Source organism: Myxocyprinus asiaticus, chromosome 14 (genome assembly GCF_019703515.2).
Source record: "Myxocyprinus asiaticus isolate MX2 ecotype Aquarium Trade chromosome 14, UBuf_Myxa_2, whole genome shotgun sequence".
NCBI classification, from domain to species: Eukaryota; Metazoa; Chordata; class Actinopteri; order Cypriniformes; family Catostomidae; genus Myxocyprinus; species Myxocyprinus asiaticus.
Window position 1 is genome coordinate 2,604,860 of NC_059357.1, and position 18,934 is coordinate 2,623,793.

Sequence of the window (18,934 nt, forward strand, 5' to 3'; positions counted from 1 at the left end):
CTCTGGTTTCTCTGCACATATTGTGCAAATGTTACTGGTTTTACATTAGTCATGACAGGAGTTGAAAGATTGGATATAACTTTACACAGACAAGTTAAGCGATTTTATCACTTTTTATATTTCACCTATTATATATAATTCAGCAGAGTTATATATATATATATATCACTCATATTATGCCAACACTATTAATGTTGAAGTCTTTTGGCTATATTTTTGAAACTGTGTGTATTTTAATTTATATTTTACTGCCTGACCACATGTAATTTCAATGTAAGTGTCTTACTATTAACACAATTTTTGCTTTTTTATTAAACTGATGGATGAGTTTAAATTTATTTTTCTGGTTAGAGCTTAAAGCCCTAGGTATATTTACATTTTGATGTGAATGCTCAGCTCTGCGTACAGTTGAATGCAAGCCTGTCAAAGTATACTCCATATAACTGTGCGGGCATATACAGGCGGTTGGTGTATACGCGCTACAACTGCTATGAGACACTGGACTTTCTCTTTAGGAGTTTAGACTCTTTATATTCCACCAGACTCGAGTTATACAAATGCAGGTGTCTCCAGACATCCTAACACACGCGCTCTTGACTTGCACATCCACTGTTGTTGTTTTTACCATCATCTCCTGATGTTTAGCGGCAATTCAATTTTCTAGTGCTTCTTCATGACAGCAACAGCTCAAAATGTAAGTGTTGCCACTTTGTGGACCCACTAATTAGTGCAAATAACTCCAGGCGCATGCACATTCAAAGATGCGTGGTTAGAAAAATCGGGCAGTGCACGTTCAGTTCTTGCGCACTCTGTTAATGACGAGATTTGCGCCATGCGTCCTGTATGCGGACGTTCACCGTTCTCGTCTGATCGAAGTATACTTTGGGCTTAAGTTGTATTGAACCAGGAACATTCATTTAAGACTGTCTGACTACACGTATTTCTTTAATTACCTCTTCCCTGCAAATTTCCTTCCTTGTTCTTCTTTGACAGTGTACAAAATGTAGAGTATATTTCAGGAATTGGCCAAAAGAAGGTATCTTAGAACTTATCTTTTAGAACAGCTTTCGCATTGGGAATGTGCCTACGATGCGTTAAAAATGCTGCCTACGTAGGCAGCTCACTAGCCAATATGTCAGCTTATGTGTGAGTGTGTTTGTTTGTAAGGCAAAAAAAACTCTTCTCTTATAGAATTACAGAGCAATCAAATCATCCCTCGTATGTCAACAGCACTCTGGTTTTCGACTCTTTAATCATAACTGATAAATGTTTTAGAGTAAGATGGAGGAGCTTTTTGCTTTTAAAATTCCTTTAATAATTAGTTCCTCTGAGGTTGCATAAAATTCTCTTTGCTGTTTTTCTCAGCGTCATGAAATTGCAGAAGGCTTTCACTCCAAAAGTGATTTGTACCAGCAAGTGGTTTCCCCTAAATAAGGAGGAATTATCCTTTGAAGGTCCAAGACTTAGAGTTTGAAGTTAAGTGTGCATGTTAACGTCTAATTTATTAGGGTGTGTTCGAAGATATCTGCTCAGTCCGATGCTTTCTGTATGCTCAACTTTAAAGAGAATAATTTGAAGTGCTTTTAAACGGCAGTGGCATTAATTTGATCCATCTGTTATACTTTTGCCGACAGAGCCTTAGTGAAATTGCTAGTTAGCAACCTTGTAATGAGATACACAGAAATAATACATTGGATTCCTGCATGGGCAGCATGACCCCTTGACCCTACGATTATTAAACTGAAGTTCAGGAAAAGTTAAAAATCTGAATTTTAATGCTGCATCAGTGTATTAGCGAACACGCTCACACACGGCAATCTCATTAAAGAAATCAACGCCGACACGTCTTGACTGTCTGAGTGGAATTTTGAAGGAAGGAAATTTCATGGGAATACCGCCGTTACCGTGGCCACCACCTTAACTCTGATTGGTCCTTTGTCATCTTTGATGTTGCAGGCTAGCCTGTACAGAGGAGGCTACAGTCGCTTCATGCCGTACTAAACAACAGCAAACGTAAATTACACAAACAAACAAAACCACTAAAGACGTTCCACATGGAGTACGATTTCAAACTAAAATGCTTCCAGGTCACCGCGATGACCTCAAACCACCGACATCCTTTCAAGCCTACAACAACAACAATTGTGGGACACCAAGCAATTTCGCGATTCGTTGTTTTTGGAAGAACATGTACACAGATGTCGTACTTTCATCTGGCAACAGGAAAATCTGATGAGCGCTTCATAAATGTTATATATGGAGCTGTTTGATTGTTTACTTCTTTCTGATCAAACTTTTTTTAAGCGTTGGCAATGTTTACACATTCTGTTTGGGAAAATGCCTACAAAAGCAAGGGCGGTATATTCAAATGCTTGGTACAACATGAAGACTAGAGCATGTTTTATCGTCCCTAAGATACAGTGGGGTCCATAAGTCTGACCACTAGTGAACATTTTGAATTTCTCTCGTTTAGTACTTTTTTTGTCCATTACAGATTATATTATCAGCATAACAATTTGAGTGAAAAATGTACATACATTTGCATCTGTAGTTACAACCCTAACCTTAATCTTAACCTAACCTTCTTTTGCTTTTTATAGAAATAGAACAAAATGTACAGATTTTGAGTCCCAGATGTTCAGCGTGAACTTTTGGACCTCACTGTATTTGACTTGACTTTGTGTTTCAGGTTACTGTCATTATTGATATGTAAATATTTCACAATGTTTGTTTATGTATATACAGTGGTTGCTAGTGTAAATTCAGACAAAAATATTTCTCAGGACACTCTTCAGCTTTTCCCTGAAAATATGACCAGCCCAGCAATCGTTTGGATTCACTGTATCTTGAGCCTGATCTCATGAAAATTATGTGAGTGTGCTGACATTTTTGCAAAATGATTTTATATTGTTTATTACAACTATCGCGGCAGTTACGAGGTGAAATGTCCACTGTGTGGCGCTAAAAGCGAGTTAAATGTTCTCCCAAACAGATTAAATTTTAAACCAGCAAAACCGACCTCCCTACCCTAAACCTTAAACCTAAACCTAACCGATAGTGTCATAAAAAGCAAATGTGAGATGAAAAACACAACCACATCATTTTGTGATGCTTCTATGACACCTTTGGCTCACATGTGCTCTTCAGGACTACTACTCTAACCCTAAACTAACCCTGCGTTTACATAGCAAGTGCAACACTCTATCAGTGGAGCTGCCGCGCAATTTGATCACATTCGATCAAGCTTGTAAATGTAGTTGATTTTGTAATGCAAACAAGTCATGCGCTATAGTAAAAGTGTTTAGATGTCATAAGATAGCATTGTGTGATGAACAGGGCGAAAAGTAAGTGTTTATAAACTGATAACCTGCCGTTTTACTCGTGATTTGTGTGAAAGAGAATAAAAGTCATAGTTGTTGTAGCGCCTCTAGTGTTCATTTCACCAGGAAACTGCCGCGATACATGCAACACCACGTAAAAATCATTTTGCAAAAATGTAGGTATAGTAACGTGATTTTATTCAGACCAGGTTGTGTATCTCATCGGATATCGCCAGCATATTGTAATCTACTATCCTCAGTGGTCTGGAAAAGGGTTTTGTGTATGAATAAGCTGTTATTTAGTAGTGTTTTATTTAAAGTTTTTATTTTATTCTCTATGCATGATATTAGAGGACTCGTTATGTGTTTGGTCCTCTCAGGTTTGCACTAACAGTTTTACCTCTGTAAGCAGCGCACAGGTTGAAACATGGGGCTGCTTGAGATTGTCTTTAAGTGTAATGTATTTATTTATGTGTGGAAACATGAACATTAATTATTTATATGTTTAAGGTTAACCCCAATATTAGCTGACACCAGGAGATATGCGTACATCATATCAAACAACAAATGTCAGACGTAAGGATAAATAGTTCGATTTAAGAAAACACCGGGAGCAATGAGAAGACATTTAAAGATGTAAGGAGATGTGGAGATGCATAAAGAGACCATTTTGGTGCAGCTGGCGAGATCTCTATTGGCAAGATATTTTAAGAACAAAACTTCTAAGTATAACATTTAAATGACACAGAATTAATGATTTCACACATCAGAATGAATGTAAATATGTATATTTAACTTTGCTAATGTAATGGTGGCCAGCTGATAGATAGCTGTGCAATGTGTATAAACCTCACTCTCCTGACCTCAAGAGGTGCACTAGCGACTGACACTAGAGGCTGTAGCCTTTAGCCTCCTTGTTAGCGCGCCCGCCTCCCATGCTGGAGACGCCGGTTCGAGTCCCGTATGGAGCTTCAGTCGCTCTCATCCAGGTCATGGCACCATTGTGACGCTCCTGTTCTACCCGCTTCGTACGGGACTCGAACCGGCATCTCCAGCATGGGAGGCGGAAGCGCTAACAAGGAGGCTAAAGACTCTAAAGAAACTGAGGTTTACACATTGCACAGCTATCTATCAGCTGGCTCCTGTTACACTAAGAAACAGGTAAATAACTTTAAAAAAAATGAACAAAATTACCTAATAAATATATACAAGATTGAATAAGAGGTTGATTGGCTCACACTGTAAATAGCAACATTCATCAACTTTTCGTTCCCACTATTCAACAAATGACTATGTACTTACATGAACGTTCCATAGTTCAATGTCCATGTACATCTAAGACACATTGGTGGTAAATTGATTTGTTTACACTTGCCCAAGTCTATATTAAATTATTGTTTTGTTTACTTTTGAAACATGGATTAAATAAAATTAACACAATTATTAAATTACCAAATAAAAACAAATGTATTACTGTATATAATATGGCCTTTTTGTTACACAAACTTGAATTTGATAAACCTTGTCCTGTAATTCTGTGAACGAAATAAAGGTTAAATTGCTTTTTTAGATATCAATTCAATTTCATACTTGATATAATACAGCTCAGATGGAGATGCATTTGACTAGAATCTTCACAAGATTATTCAAAATATTTCATAGGAGAAAAAGATTTTATTTCTACATGTGAACGGAACACTTTATCGTATTTTCTGGAAAACATTTTTTAAATACCACCTTTGTTTGTGGCAGTCATTACCCAACACTTGCATTCTTTCACTGTCATTAATTTTTATTTATGTAATTTCAATATACTGTAAATATTTGTATTTCTAATCACCATCATAATATTTTACAAATTCACTATACATGTGCTATAAGTGTTGTAAAACATTGTATTATATTCATATTCCATAATTAAGGCTATACCCTCTTTTCTGGTGTTTTCAAAACGTTCAAAACAAGTTGGATCCACGAGAGAGAAAAGTGCTTTTAAAACTTTGTTATGGACACTTTTTTTTTTAGCTTTCAAGAAATATTCTGTTCAAATATGTTCAATCAAAGTTAACGTCCTGGTTACTTTCGTAACCTCCGTTCCCTGATGGAGGGAACAAGACGTTGTGTCGATGTAGTGACACTAGGGGTCACTCTTGGGAGCCCTGAACACCTCTGCTTTTTGAAAAAAGGAATTTGTAAAATGTGCATGCCACTCCCCCAGACATACGGGTATAAAAGGAGCTGGTATGCAACCACTCATTCAGGTTTTGTGCTGAGGAGCTGAGGCAAGGTCCCGGCCATTTCAGCGGGTAGTTCAGCATTGTGGCAAGAGGGACACAATGTCTCGTTCCCTCCATCAGGGAACGGAGGTTATGAAAGTAACCAGGACGTTCCCTATCTGTCACTCACTCGATGTTGTGTCGATGTAGTGACACTAGGGGTCCCTATACAAAATGCCACAACTAGCTGAACTGTGTTACGTGGACTGGCGGTGCGAGACGGGCAGACCACTGTGTGCCTCGTAGCCAGCGCACCAGGCTGTCACGTAACCTCCCCCAACACTCTTATGAGCATCGAATGGTCCTTCGGGAACAAGTCGACTGCCCAACAAATAGGGACAGGCTAGCCCAGCCATGGCCTCTTTTCCTCTTTTTTTCTCCCCAAAAAGAGTGGAATTTGTTAACCGACTGGGGGCCAAAAGAGGCTCCACTGGTCAGGGCCCAGGAGGCCGCTACACTCTTAGTAGAGTGGGCTCGTAGTGCCACGGGGGGCGGCACGTCCTGAGCATGATATGCCATCATGATGGCGTCAATGACCCAGTGGGCGATCCTCTGTTTGGAGACAGCGCTTCCTTTCCATTGTCCACCAAAGCAGACAAAGAGCTGTTTGGAGCTTCTAAAGCTCTGCGTGCGATCCAAATAGATGTGCAAAGCACTCACCGGACACAGCAATGCCAAAGCTGGGTCTGCCTCCTCCTGGGGCAGCGCTAGCAGGTTCACCACCTGATCCCTAAACGGGGTCATTGGAACCTTGGGCACATAGCCCGGTTGGGGTTTAAAGTGAGGTCTGAGAACCACGTCTGGGTGGGCCAGTAGGGTGCTACTAGGATGACATGCTCTTCATCCTCCCTGACTTTGCACAGGGTCTATGCAAGTAGGCTCACTGGGGGAAATGCGTATTTGCATAGTCCAGGGGGCCAGCTGTGTGCCAGCGCGTCAATACCAAGGGGTGCCTCGGTCAGGGTGTACCAAAGCGGGCAGTGGGAGGATTCCCGGGAAGCAAACAGGTCTACCTGTGCTCGACTGAATCGACTCCAAATCAGCTGGACCACCTGGGGATGGAGTCTCCACTCTCCCCTGAGTCGTGACAGTGCGTCCGCTGCGGTGTTGAGGTTGCCCGGGATGTGAGTGGCTCATAGCGACTTGAGGCGCTGCTGACTCCAGAGGAGGAGACGGCGGGCGAGCTGTGACATGCAATGGGAGGACCTTGTACTGGTACGCCCGGCCCTCGAAAGCAAACCGCAGGAAGGGTCTGTGTCGAGGTAAAACCAAGACGTGGAAGTACGCGTCCTTCAGGTCTACCACTGCGAACCAATCTTGATGCCAGACGCTCGCTAAAATGCGTTTTTGCGTCAGCATCTTGAATGAAAGTCTGTGCAAGGCCCGGTTCAGAACTCGCAGGTCCAAGATTGGCCGCAACCCACCACCTTTCTTCGGTACGATGAAGGGCTGTAAAACCCTTGCTTCATCTCGGCTGGAGGGACAGGCTCTATTGCGCCCTTGCGCAGAAGGGTCGTGATCTCAGCACGCAAGGTAGTGGCACTCTCGCCCTTCACTGAGGTGAAGCGGATGGCGCTGAATCGCGTAGCCGAGTCGGAGAGTCCAGGTCAGCCATCGTGACGGGTTGGAAAGCGCAAGCCACACGTCCAAACGCCGGGTGAGGGGGACCAATGGGATAATCACATCGGATGTACAGGCGGGTGGGGCCTCGCGGCGGGGTGGAGCCTGAGGCACCACATTGCAGGGGCTCGAGCCCCGTGGCAAGTCCAGGGTCATCGAAGCACTTACCTGGCTCCTGATACCCACCATAAGATTGGTCAAGAAGTGGGGAGGAGGAACATCGTCCCCGCAGTCCGTCGGAGCCAACCCGATGTGGGCATGTTTGTACCACAGCTGGGCACGTAGGGGTGGGGGGTCCGCCGCTGGAGTGCCAAACCTGCCGAAATGGGATGGTGGATGGCGGTCGTCACGACGGCCGTGTGCACCTGACAAGTGACCCAGAGAACAAGGAAACCACTCTTTTGTTGAAATTTTCCTCCCGGCCCTCCACCGGGGGATGGAGTGGTCTGTCTACCAGCTCCGTGGAAGCAGAACTCCTCGTCCCTGGGTTGCCTGTCTCAGGGGCGCCTCGAAGCCTTACTAGGGTTCTTGGCAGCCAGCTGTGAGACAGGTGGCGTCTGCTTCCTGCGGTGGGCTCCATGCCAGGGCGGGGCGGGCTGCGGCGGAGCCGGTGCTGTTGCTGCAGGAGGACACCCTTGGCGACGAGCAGATGGGGTGCGGGATCTTGAGCTGCACCGGCAGAATGAATGGCCTCCGTCTGCTGCTTCACCACCGAGAACTGCTGGGCAAAGTCCTTGACGGTGTCGCCGAATAGGCCAATCTGGGAGATGGGGGCGCTCCTGGACCACAAGGGTGGACATCGTCTGCCCGAGAGACCACGCCATGACCTTCGTCGCCCGGAGAGCGAGGTCGGTCGACGAGTGCAGTTTCCGCATCAATCCCGGGTCAGAACTACCCTCGTGCAGCTATTTTAGTGCCTTTGCTTGGTGAACTTGCAGGAGAGCCATGGCGTGCAGGGCGGAGGTGGCTTGTCCAGTGGCACCATAGGCCTTAGCCGTCAGGGACGACGTAAACCTACAGGCCCTGGACAGGAGCTTCAGGTGCCCATGCCAGGTGGCGATGCTCTGCGAGCACAAGTGCACCGCGAGCACCTTATCCACTTGGGGAATCACCGAATACCCCTTAGCCGCCCCACCATCGAGGGTAGTAAGAGCAGGGGAGTTGAAAGATCAGGATCGGGCAGTAAAAGGTGCCCCCCACGATCTTGTCAGCTCCTCATGCACTTCCGGGAAGAAAGGGACCGGGGCGGGGCACGGCCGTGAGCGGCGCTCTGGGCCCAGGAACCAATCATCGAGCCGCAAGGGTTCAGAGTTCCACTCTAGCCTGACGGAAAGCATGTACATCATCTCCACGTTGGCCTGAGACTGGGCGACCACACCCGAAGGAGGGAGCCCAGCTGAGGCATCCACGTCAGAGTGGACGAGCCCTCTCTCTGATGCTGCGCTCGATAACTCATCGTCTTCCCGGGCTCCGAATAAGAGGTCGAACTTGCCGTGAGACGAGCCAGCGGTCTCGTCCGATAGCCCGACCGGGGCAAGCGAGCATGCTGGGGAATGGGAGGTCTGTGGGGGTTTACCCGGCGGAGGTGCTCCCATTGAGGTCCCCAAATCGCCCCCAGTGCTAACCGGCACGGCCTCATACCCGTAGGTAGAAGGACCGAGGTGGGGAGCCGCTGAGGTGGTTTACTTTCTTACGAATGCAAGCAGCGACCGCAACATTGCCATGGTCATGTTCTCGCAATGAGGACAAGACCCATCCATGAACAATGTCTCCACGTTGGCAGTGCCCAGACATGTAAGACAGCGATTGTAGCCGTCAGAAACAGAGAGATAACGACCGCAACCAGGAATAACACACAAACAGAAAGGCATCTTTAAAAAGATGTTTCCGTGTGTGTCGCTCTTTTAGAAAGAAAATATACTCTTTTAGAATATACTCTTTTGCTCTGTCGAAGTGCCCAGGGGCGTTCTCTGCACTCCACGGGTGCAGAGGGGGAGAAGCCGCTGAAATGCGCTGTAAATCCAGCAGTTTTAGGTGAACGGTAAAGAGAACTGAGTTTGTATTGAATTCAGTGCACTGACTGCAACCGCTCAGCTCCGAAGGGAAATTCTGAATGAGTGGTTGCATACCAGCTCCTTTTATACCCGTATGTCCGGGGGAGTGGCATGCAAATTCCACTCACCAATTCCCATTGGCCTTTTTTCAAAAAGCAGAGGTGTTCGGGGCTCCCAAGAGTGACCCCTAGTGTCACTACATTGACACAACGTCGAGTGAGTGATAGATAGGGAACAATGTTCACAAACACGTACATTAGCAAAAACGGTAACACTTTACAATAAGGTTACATTTGTTAACATTAAAATTAATTAACAATGAACAATCTACTTTTACAGCACTTAGTAATCTTGGTTAATGCTAATTTCAACATACACTAATACATTTTTAAATGAAAAGTTGTATTTGTTATAGGGCTGTCAATCGATTACAATTTTTAATGCTGATTAATTATTCTAATTAATCGCAATTAATCACATGCATAAATATTTGCTGAGAAAGCCCTTCAAATCACATTGGAGAAAACAGGTGGTACTCCATGCTTGAATTGCTTATTAGAGGTCTGCAACCCGACCCGGGCCCGACGGGACCTGAGAACCCGATGGGTTTCGGGCCAGGTTCGGGTCAGTTTTTCCAAGTAGGACTTTGGGTTCGGGTCGGGTTCGGGTTTGTAATTAATGAAAAAATAAACAGGCCTACTGAACTTGTTTTGCGCATGCACTCTCACTCACAAGCGAACGGACGAGTTAGGGGCCGTTCACACCAAACGTAAATTTGTGTGCGTCTGTTCTGTTTTCCCTTTGTTTTCCTATGTAAACACATGCTGGACAATTGTCTTTGACTGTTGCACCATGTCTCGCTGTTCCTTCAGCGTCTCGCGCAGGACCGGCACTGTTTAAACACCGTGTCAAGTTAAAAAGAACTTGTCAAAAACGCATGTTGAGACACCTGAGCTCTGTTTCATTCTTTGCGCTGCATCAAGATTGTTTTTAGCGCAGTTGTCACAAAGATTTAACATTCTGAACAAATTCAGGCTGTAAAGAGAGGACTGGTGCATTGTTTAATATTATTCCAGATTGTTCTGCACCAAGCAAAGTTTCACCGCATAAACGGTAAAATCTTTATTTCCGTTCTGCTCTAGTGTACTGAGGGGCTGCTGTGCCTTGTTAAAACTGTATGTTTACTGTTTCAGTACTGTTACGAATGTTGCCTATATGCTTATATAAAGAATAGCCTATTGCAACAGTACTTGCTAGGAGAAGAAATTAGATTTATTTTTTGTTGGATTTTTCCCTTTTTCTCCCTAATTTGGAATGCTCAATTCCCAATGTGCTTTAAGTCCTCGTGGTCGCGTAGTGATTCGCCTCAATCTGGGTGGTGGAGAACAAATTCCAGTTGCCTCTGCGTCTGAGACCGCCAACCCATTTTATCACGTGGCTTGTTGAGCGCATTGCCACGGAGACATAGCGCGTGTGGAGGCTTCACGCCGTCCACTGCGGTATCCACGCTCAACTCACCACGCGCCCCACCGAGAACAAGCCACATTATAGCGACCACAAGGAGGTTACCCCATGTGACTCTACCCTTCCTAGAAACCGGGCCAATTTGGTTGCTTAGGAAGCCTGGCTGGAGTCACTCAGCACACCCTGGGATTTGAATTAGCGAACTAGCGAACTCCAGGGGTGGTAGCCAGCGTCTTTACCACTGAGCTACCCAGGCCCCCCTAAGAAATTAGGTATTAATTGATTTCGGGTTCAGGTCGGGTTTGGGCTGATAATCTGATGGTATCGTTCTGGCCGGGTAGGGTCGGGCCACAAGGTCTCAGGTACAGGTCAGGTTCGGGTTTCATTTTAAGGTGCATGCAGACCTCTATTGCTTATATGGAAGGTATATTCCTTATTACCGTCTGGGGACATGATTAATTGCATAAAGTTTATAACACGTTATTTTTATAAAATTAATCGCACTGAATTAACGCGTAAAATGACAGCCCTAATATGTGTGTGTGAGTGTGTGTGTGTGTGTGTGTTTATATATCATTTCAAAATACATTGAATATTTGTACTTCTGATCACTGTCTTTCTGATAGTATTTCAAAACTTCACTGTGCATGTGCTATTAATGCTGTAAAACATTTTATTATATTCATATTCCATAATTAAGGCTATACCATCAAAATTCTCATTGTAGTGTTTTCTGGTATTTTAAAAAAGTTTAAAACAAGTTGGATCCACATAGAGAGAAAAGTGCTTTTAAAACTTTGTTAAAGACACTCCTATAAGGCAAAGTAAGGCCACGTCCACACTAATGTTTTTGTTTGAAAATGCATCTTTTTCTCTACATTTTGGCCTTCCGTCCATTCTGAGGCAGCGTTGTTGATAGAAAAACCTGAGCTTTTCGAAAACGCTCTCCCGAGTGGATACATTTGAAAATGCCGTCTTTGTGTTGTGTGGATGGGGAAGATGGAGATATCTGAAAACAATGGTGTATTTGTTGTCATGTGACGCAGTCATGTGATCCATTTAATCCAAAACAGACAAAATGGCGTCCCACATTGTAGCAGCGTTATTGTGCCTGATATTAACTTTAATAGCATTGTTTAAGATAAATGTTACAAGCTTCACGTTGCATTCCTTCAAAGGCGACGCAAAGTTTACTCGAAAATTGCTGTTCGGCAACGAAACACGAAAACAGTTGCAATTCAGCTCGTACATGGAATGGCAATTTTGCAACGCACAAGAAGGGGATTTAAGGGTTTTCATATGTTTTAGTGTGGATGAGAAACTTGCGGAAAACACTTGAAAATGGCAGTGTGGATGGAGAGCGTTCTGAAAACGAAACCGCCATTTTCAAATGTATCCGGATTAATGTGGACGTAGCCTAAGTTCAATCAAAGTTAACAATGTTTACAAACACATACATTAGCAAAAACGTTAACACTTTAAAATAAGGTTACATTAGTTAACATGACTACCACCCCTGGAGTCGCGAGTTCGAATCCAGGGCGTGCTGAGTGACTCTAGCCAGGTCTTCTAAGCAACCAAATTGGCCCGGTTGCTAGGGTGGGTAGATTCACATAGGGTAACCTCCTTGTGGTCACTATAATGTGGTTCTCGCTCTCGATGGGGTGTGTGGTGAGTTGTGCGTGGATGCCGCGGAGAATAGAGTGAAACCTCCACATGCGCTATGTTTCCATGGTAACGCGCTCAACAAGCCACGTGATAAGATGCGCGGATTGACGGTCTCAGGCGCTGAGGCAACTGAGATTCGCCTTCTGCCACACCAAATTGTTGTATTGGGTAAATTTAAAGTAAATCTAAATGGATTTTTACTCAGTGTTTCTTTTCAAATAAGCCCTATAAATCCTGTGAAATTATACACATAAATGAGAAGCTCCAGAGAGGCACTAGAGATGTAAGTGCTTCATATGTTTATGGCATATTTTTGAGACTGTGCTCTCACAGATGGAGGAACGGCGTCACTTAACTTCACTGTCGCGTTCATTTATCAGTTGCAGTTGTTTGTGTCAGTCGGAGCTCAGAGTGTGAACAGATGCTCCGTCTGTAATTCTGTGTGTGTGTGGTTCTGAAACTGTGCGCTTAACTAAAATTGCTGGTCCTACTTTACTCAGAAATCAAAAGAAACAGTCCCACTTTATATTAGGTGTCTTTAACTACCATGTACTAACATCAAAATACATACAATACAATATATTTACTGTGTAACTACATATTGTTCTGCAAAATTCTCACAAGATTCACATTTGCTGCTACTGAGGTTACATGTAGGTTTAGGAGTAGGGTTAGGGGTAAGGGTTTAGGGTTGGGGTACGGTTAGTTTTAGGGTTACCAGTGTAACTAAATGCAGGTACTTTAAACGTAAGTCCAATGCAAAAACACATATATACATAATAAGTACATAGTAGTTAAAGACACATAATAATTAGTGGGTCCAAAGATACAAAAAAGAAATTATACTTTGCATATAGAAAACGAAGCCCATTAAGATTTTTACATTGTGACATTATTTTCAGGACAGCTATGCACATTTGCACATATCCCTCAATTCTCATTACTACAATGCGAAAAAAAAGACGGTCATAAAAAGTGATATTTACATCGTAAAGTATTTATAGATCATAGTAGTACTCCATTGGTACTGACTGTCATTGTTAATGATTTATGAAAAATAGATTATTGTACAACAGCATCTTTTTACTATAATACAGTCAGAACAATGACTGTTATGATCATCACTGAAATAAATGGGAATATTAAAGGTAAAATGTCCAGATGTGTTACAGTACAAATTGGGGGTAAAATTTGCTAAAAATAATGTCACAATGCAAAAAAATTAAAATCTTAATGGTCCTAAATGTAGGCTTATTTTTTATATTTTTTTAAATGAAAAAGATAATTCCATGTTTGTTTTTTGTGAGTATTGATCTGCGGTTAAATATGACCAGGACATTTTGTTGACAGGTTTTGCGAGAATCCCCCAATGGACATAAAATTTGATTCACATTGCAGTTTATTCTTGCAAATATTCTTGCCAAGAACGTGTTTTAAGAAAATAAGTAGATTCAAAAACATTTGAGTTTTATAAATAGGTCTCACTGATCTGGTTTCGGTCTTATAAACTCCATTTTATAAGAGAAACACTTCGGTAGAGACATAACAAGCTCTGCCGTTGGCCCATTTAATATTTACTGAGGAGAAATTGCATCAAGGTGTACAAATCTAATTCAGAAACGAAACCTTTTTCACTGAATATCAGTGTATTTATCTCTCAAAGCAGACAGCTGTTCCCTGATAACCTGTTTTCATCTTTCTGTATTTCCTGAACATTTATCCTGCTGTCAAATGTTAACCAGAGAGAGTCTCTGTAGATTGTGGAAATCTCGATGTCCTCGTTGAATTGTTATTTAATTGCACTCTGTCGACTCACAATATTGTACAAAGAACCAGCAGACGGGTTTAAACTACATTTATGGCTTCGTTTTTAAATATATATATTATTTAATTCTTTATTAATGTAATTAGTCTCATGTACATGAAGGGTAACAAGATCTCTTAATGCATCATGTAACTATTCTGCAGCTATCATAAAATCAACATAGCAGCACAAAGGATTGATATGAATATTACTCGTGTAAAAACCTGTAGACTGATGTCTATGAACCCTGCGGGTCTCGAATTGCTCAGACCACCTTGTTTACCACACTGTTTAAGCAAAAAAAAATAAATATTATATATATATATATATATATATATATATATATATATATATATATATATATTATAAATCCAAGAGTTGAAAAAAAGACAAAATTACATTATTTGTAAATGTATGTACAGTATATACTTATACATTATATGATTATCTTCCTAAGCATTTAAATATACCTATGTAGTGGGGTTTTTTTCTCTGTGTGTCTGAAATCCAGCTGTTTTATCTCTTTAAACTATGTCAATTTTAATTTTTAGCTTTTGTTTATATTTTGAGAGTTGTAAGTACTTTGTTTTGATACCCCAACCCCAATTCAGAAAAAGTTGGGACAGTATGAAAAATGCTAATAAAAACAAAATATAGTGATTTGTAAATTATATTCACCCTTTGTTATATTGAAAGCTCTGCAACTACACATTATATGATGTTTTTTTATGTACAGTAATTTCAAATCAGATGATTGCAACACGCTCCAAAAAAGTTGGGACAGTCGAGTGTTTACCCCTGTGAAACATCACCATTTCTTCTAGTAACACTTATTAAGTATTTAGGCACTGAAGACACAAGTTTGTTAAGTTTAGAAAGTGGAGTTTTCCCCCATTCATCCATTATGCAGGTCTTCAGCTGCACAATTGTACGGGGTCTTCGTTGCCGTATGGTGCGCTTCATAATGCACCACACATTCTCAATTGGAGATGGTCAGGACAGCAGTCATCTGCTTATTTGGCCAGTATGTGGTTTGAAGTTGTCCTGCAGGAAAATACAGGGATGTCCCTGGCGGCGCTGGATGACAGTATATGTTGCTCCAAAATGTGTACATATCTGTCTGCATTAATGGTGCCCTCACAGATGTGTGAGTTACCCATGCCATGGGCACTGACACACCCCTGGCACATACAGACACTGACTTTTGTACCTGACGCTGATAACAGCTTGGATGGTTTTTTTCCTCTTTGGCACGAGAACACGACGGCTGTGTTTTCCAAAAAATATTTGAAACATGGACTCTTCTAACCAAAAAACACAGTTCCACTGTTCTACTTTCCATCTAAGATGAGACCGAGGCCAGAGAAGTCGGCAGAGCTTCTGGACAGTGTTGATATATGGCTTCTCCTTTACATAGTAAAGTCTTAACTTGCATCTGTGGATGCAGCGGCTAGTGGTGTTGACTGACAAAGGTTTACTAAAGTAATCCCAAGCCCATGTTCATGATATCCATTACAGATGAATGATGTTTTTTAAGACAGTGACGTCTGAGGGATCAGAGATTCAGAAGTGGTTTTCATCTTGCCCTTTACACACCGAGATTTGACCAGATTCCTTGAATATTTTAACTATATTGTGCACTGTAGAGGGTGAAATACCCAAAATCCTTCCAATTTGTCTTTGGGGAACATTGTTCTCAAAGTGCTGGATTATTTGCTGAAGCATCTGTTGGCAAATTGACAAGTCTCGAATGATCCTTGCTCTTGAGGGACTAGGCTGTTATTGGAGGCTCCTTATATACTATGACACAATTGCCTCACCTGTTTACCATCTCCTGTTTCACATCACCTTTTTATTTCAACTCGTCAAATTGTTATTAGTCTTAAATTGCCCGTCTCAACTTTTTTGGAGCGTGTTGCAATCATCTGACATTTTCAAAAACCAATAAAATTCACAAGGTAAAACATCATATAATGTGTAGTTGTAGTGTTTTCAATATAGCAAAGGGTGAATATAATTTACAAAACACTACATTTTGTTTTTATTAGCATTTTTCATACTGTCCCAACTTTTTCGGAATTGGGGTTGTATATGACATGATCTTTTTGGCCATGAAATCAATATTTGGTATTTATATATACTATATATGTATGTTTATGTTTATGTTTATGTATATGTATATATATATATATATATATATATATATATATATATATATATATATATATATATATTATATAAGTTCATGATACTTTATGAATATATCTACATAAAATAAAGAGCTTAAAGGACTTGGGTCCCCTTCACTGATATACAGTAAATGATTTCAAATTGAAAATTAGATTATAAACCATATACATTTGAGATATGTAAACATTTCAGAACTGTGCAGAAGGTATTTATTTATTTATATATTTGGTATTTATTTATGAAAATGTCCGTGTCTTTTTTTTTTTTTTTGCCTATAAAAAAATGAAGCCTATTTTAGGGCCATTCAGATTTTTTACATTGTGTCGTCATTTTACCCACCGATTCTCATTACCGCAATTCGAAAAAAGGGGGTCATTATGATGTTCTAAATACTGCAAAGTGAAAAATATTATACATTATTTAAATTACTGTATAAATTATTTTTATATAATACTTATACGATAGTACTCTCTTGGTACTGCCTTTTTTTCACTGATTTTAATTCTTAAAAATAATTGTACAACAGCATCTTTTTTAACCCTCCTATGGCATTGAAAAATGGCACCTCACTTTGGTATTCATGGTCATTTTTGACAGGAAGAGTCAGATGTGTAACCCTTTTTTATGATGATAATGATATCATTTCTTCTTCCCTGAAGTAAGAACAATAAAATGACGCATTTCTTTTGGGATTTTATGCTATTTTGATCTTATTTACATGTAAATATCTCAATTTTACCATTAATTTGCATATACAAATAAGCTAATTTTTTAAAAGAAAATTACAAAATCATAACATACACTTCTATAAGTTGAAACGTGAAGAAAATATGAAAATATACATGACTTGAAAACCATGTCATGCCAGTAACAGCCAGTAGATGTCTGTAGTCACCTACTGTGTATTCTGATGGGTTGTTGTAACCTAATTTTATATTTTATCACAATATATGCATTTGGATACATATTTAGACATTATCAAACTATTATGTGTCAAAGTTTAGCATTTTAAAATTGATTTGAAGTGTCTGTTTAGTTTGCAATCAAACCTGACCATGGTGTTACAAAGAGAAGACACAGAATAAACATTTTTCTACCAATAATTTATTTCAAACATAAACATGTAGTAACTCAAAGTAAATGCATAATAATGTCAAGAAAATTAACATCAAGAAACAGAAATGAACTGCAAAATTCTGAAAATTACATTAGACTATATAACAAACAATTTGTAATTTCAAAATTTTTAGAGTAAAAATATATTTTGCAAACAAGATGTGTATGTTTTTCACTGAGGATGTTTTAGAGTCTCACCCTGTAGTTTCTGTCTGTTTTTTTTTTTTTTTTTTCTGCATTGTGGCTGATTTATTGATTGAATTTGACAGATCAAAACAACTTGCTCTGTTTTTTGTTCTTTCCCATTCATTTTCAATGGTCGGTCAGTTTTGACCGCAAATACCAAAGATGCCGACCACTTAGACTTATCGAATCAAGCCCAATTTTTTTTATTTATTTTTTTATTTTTTTGATGTTCAGATGGCAAATGGAGGAAAAGTCACCAAGTAATGTACTGCTCAGATAAAGGAAACCATTTTTATTAAATGAGGAAAATGTATTTTGGTCATAGGAGGGTTAATTAACTGTAATACATTAAAAATTTCTGGTGTTACGTTAATGAGAATCATCATTTAAATCAATGTGAATAACAAAAGTAAAACGTTCCTGTCCTGAAATTAATGTCACAATGCAAAAAAGCTTAATTGTTCTAAATTTAGTCTTCATTTTCTTTATGCAAAATGTAAAATGATGTGAAATATGGTGAGGACATTTCAGAAAATAGTTAGTTTGGTATATCTGCTCCAGAGTTATCTAAAGCAATACCTAACCCTAACCTAACCCTAACCCATGTCCAAACCCTTTTTGTGGCCGCTGTATACTGTATACTCTAGAACTGAAATAATTTAATCTAAATATACAAGCATAACAACATTCTCACCTCTGTTTGTGCTTCCTTTATCCCAGTAAATACAGCGAAAGAAAGAGCAGGAGAAAGAACATAGGACAGCACGGATCATCATGAGGAGAGATAAAATAGAAGAAAGAAGAAAAGTTTTTTGTTGTGTGTGAAAATCTTAGGTTGTAAGGTGCCCTCGGAGAGCATAAAGTTCGACTATTATGGACTATATTAAGAAAGAAACAGCAAAACACATTGGAAAACATTTTATTTTTCTATATGCGTTAATGGATGGCGCAGAGCAGTTTGTGTACATGAAGAGATGTGAATATGTGTTGCGCGGTCGAAGATGGACAGTAAACTAATGCTGATATGACCATATGCAGGGATCCATACTCTAAAGCCCCGCTCACAACACTATACACCAATGAGAGATGGACATATGAAAGGGGAGGAGTCAAACAAGCTGAAAGCTGCATGACAAACGTGTTTCCTGTGGGTGGAGTCTTTGTGCTCTTTTTGTGCAACACTTCCTGGAAAGGATTTATTGGTCATTCATTGATCCCTTTCCTGTGGAGAGGCGT

At 40.6% G+C, this 18,934-nt stretch overlaps 1 protein-coding gene across 3 annotated transcripts in view; it reads left to right on the forward strand.

The window, feature by feature from the left end:
• LOC127452000 (RNA binding protein fox-1 homolog 3-like) overlaps positions 1 to 18,545 on the forward strand; it is a 270,610-nt gene extending 252,065 nt beyond the window's left edge. For 2 of the 3 annotated variants that reach the window (XM_051717117.1, XM_051717119.1), the window contains one exon: positions 1,957 to 2,544. In XM_051717117.1, coding sequence (XP_051573077.1) covers positions 1,957 to 2,001 — 45 coding nt within the window. In that variant the 3' untranslated portion in view covers positions 2,002 to 2,544. Of the gene's footprint in view, positions 1 to 1,956; positions 2,545 to 18,418 lie in introns of those variants that run through there. The other variant, XM_051717118.1, reaches the window with a different exon arrangement.
• Positions 18,546 to 18,934: the final 389 nt, after the last annotated feature.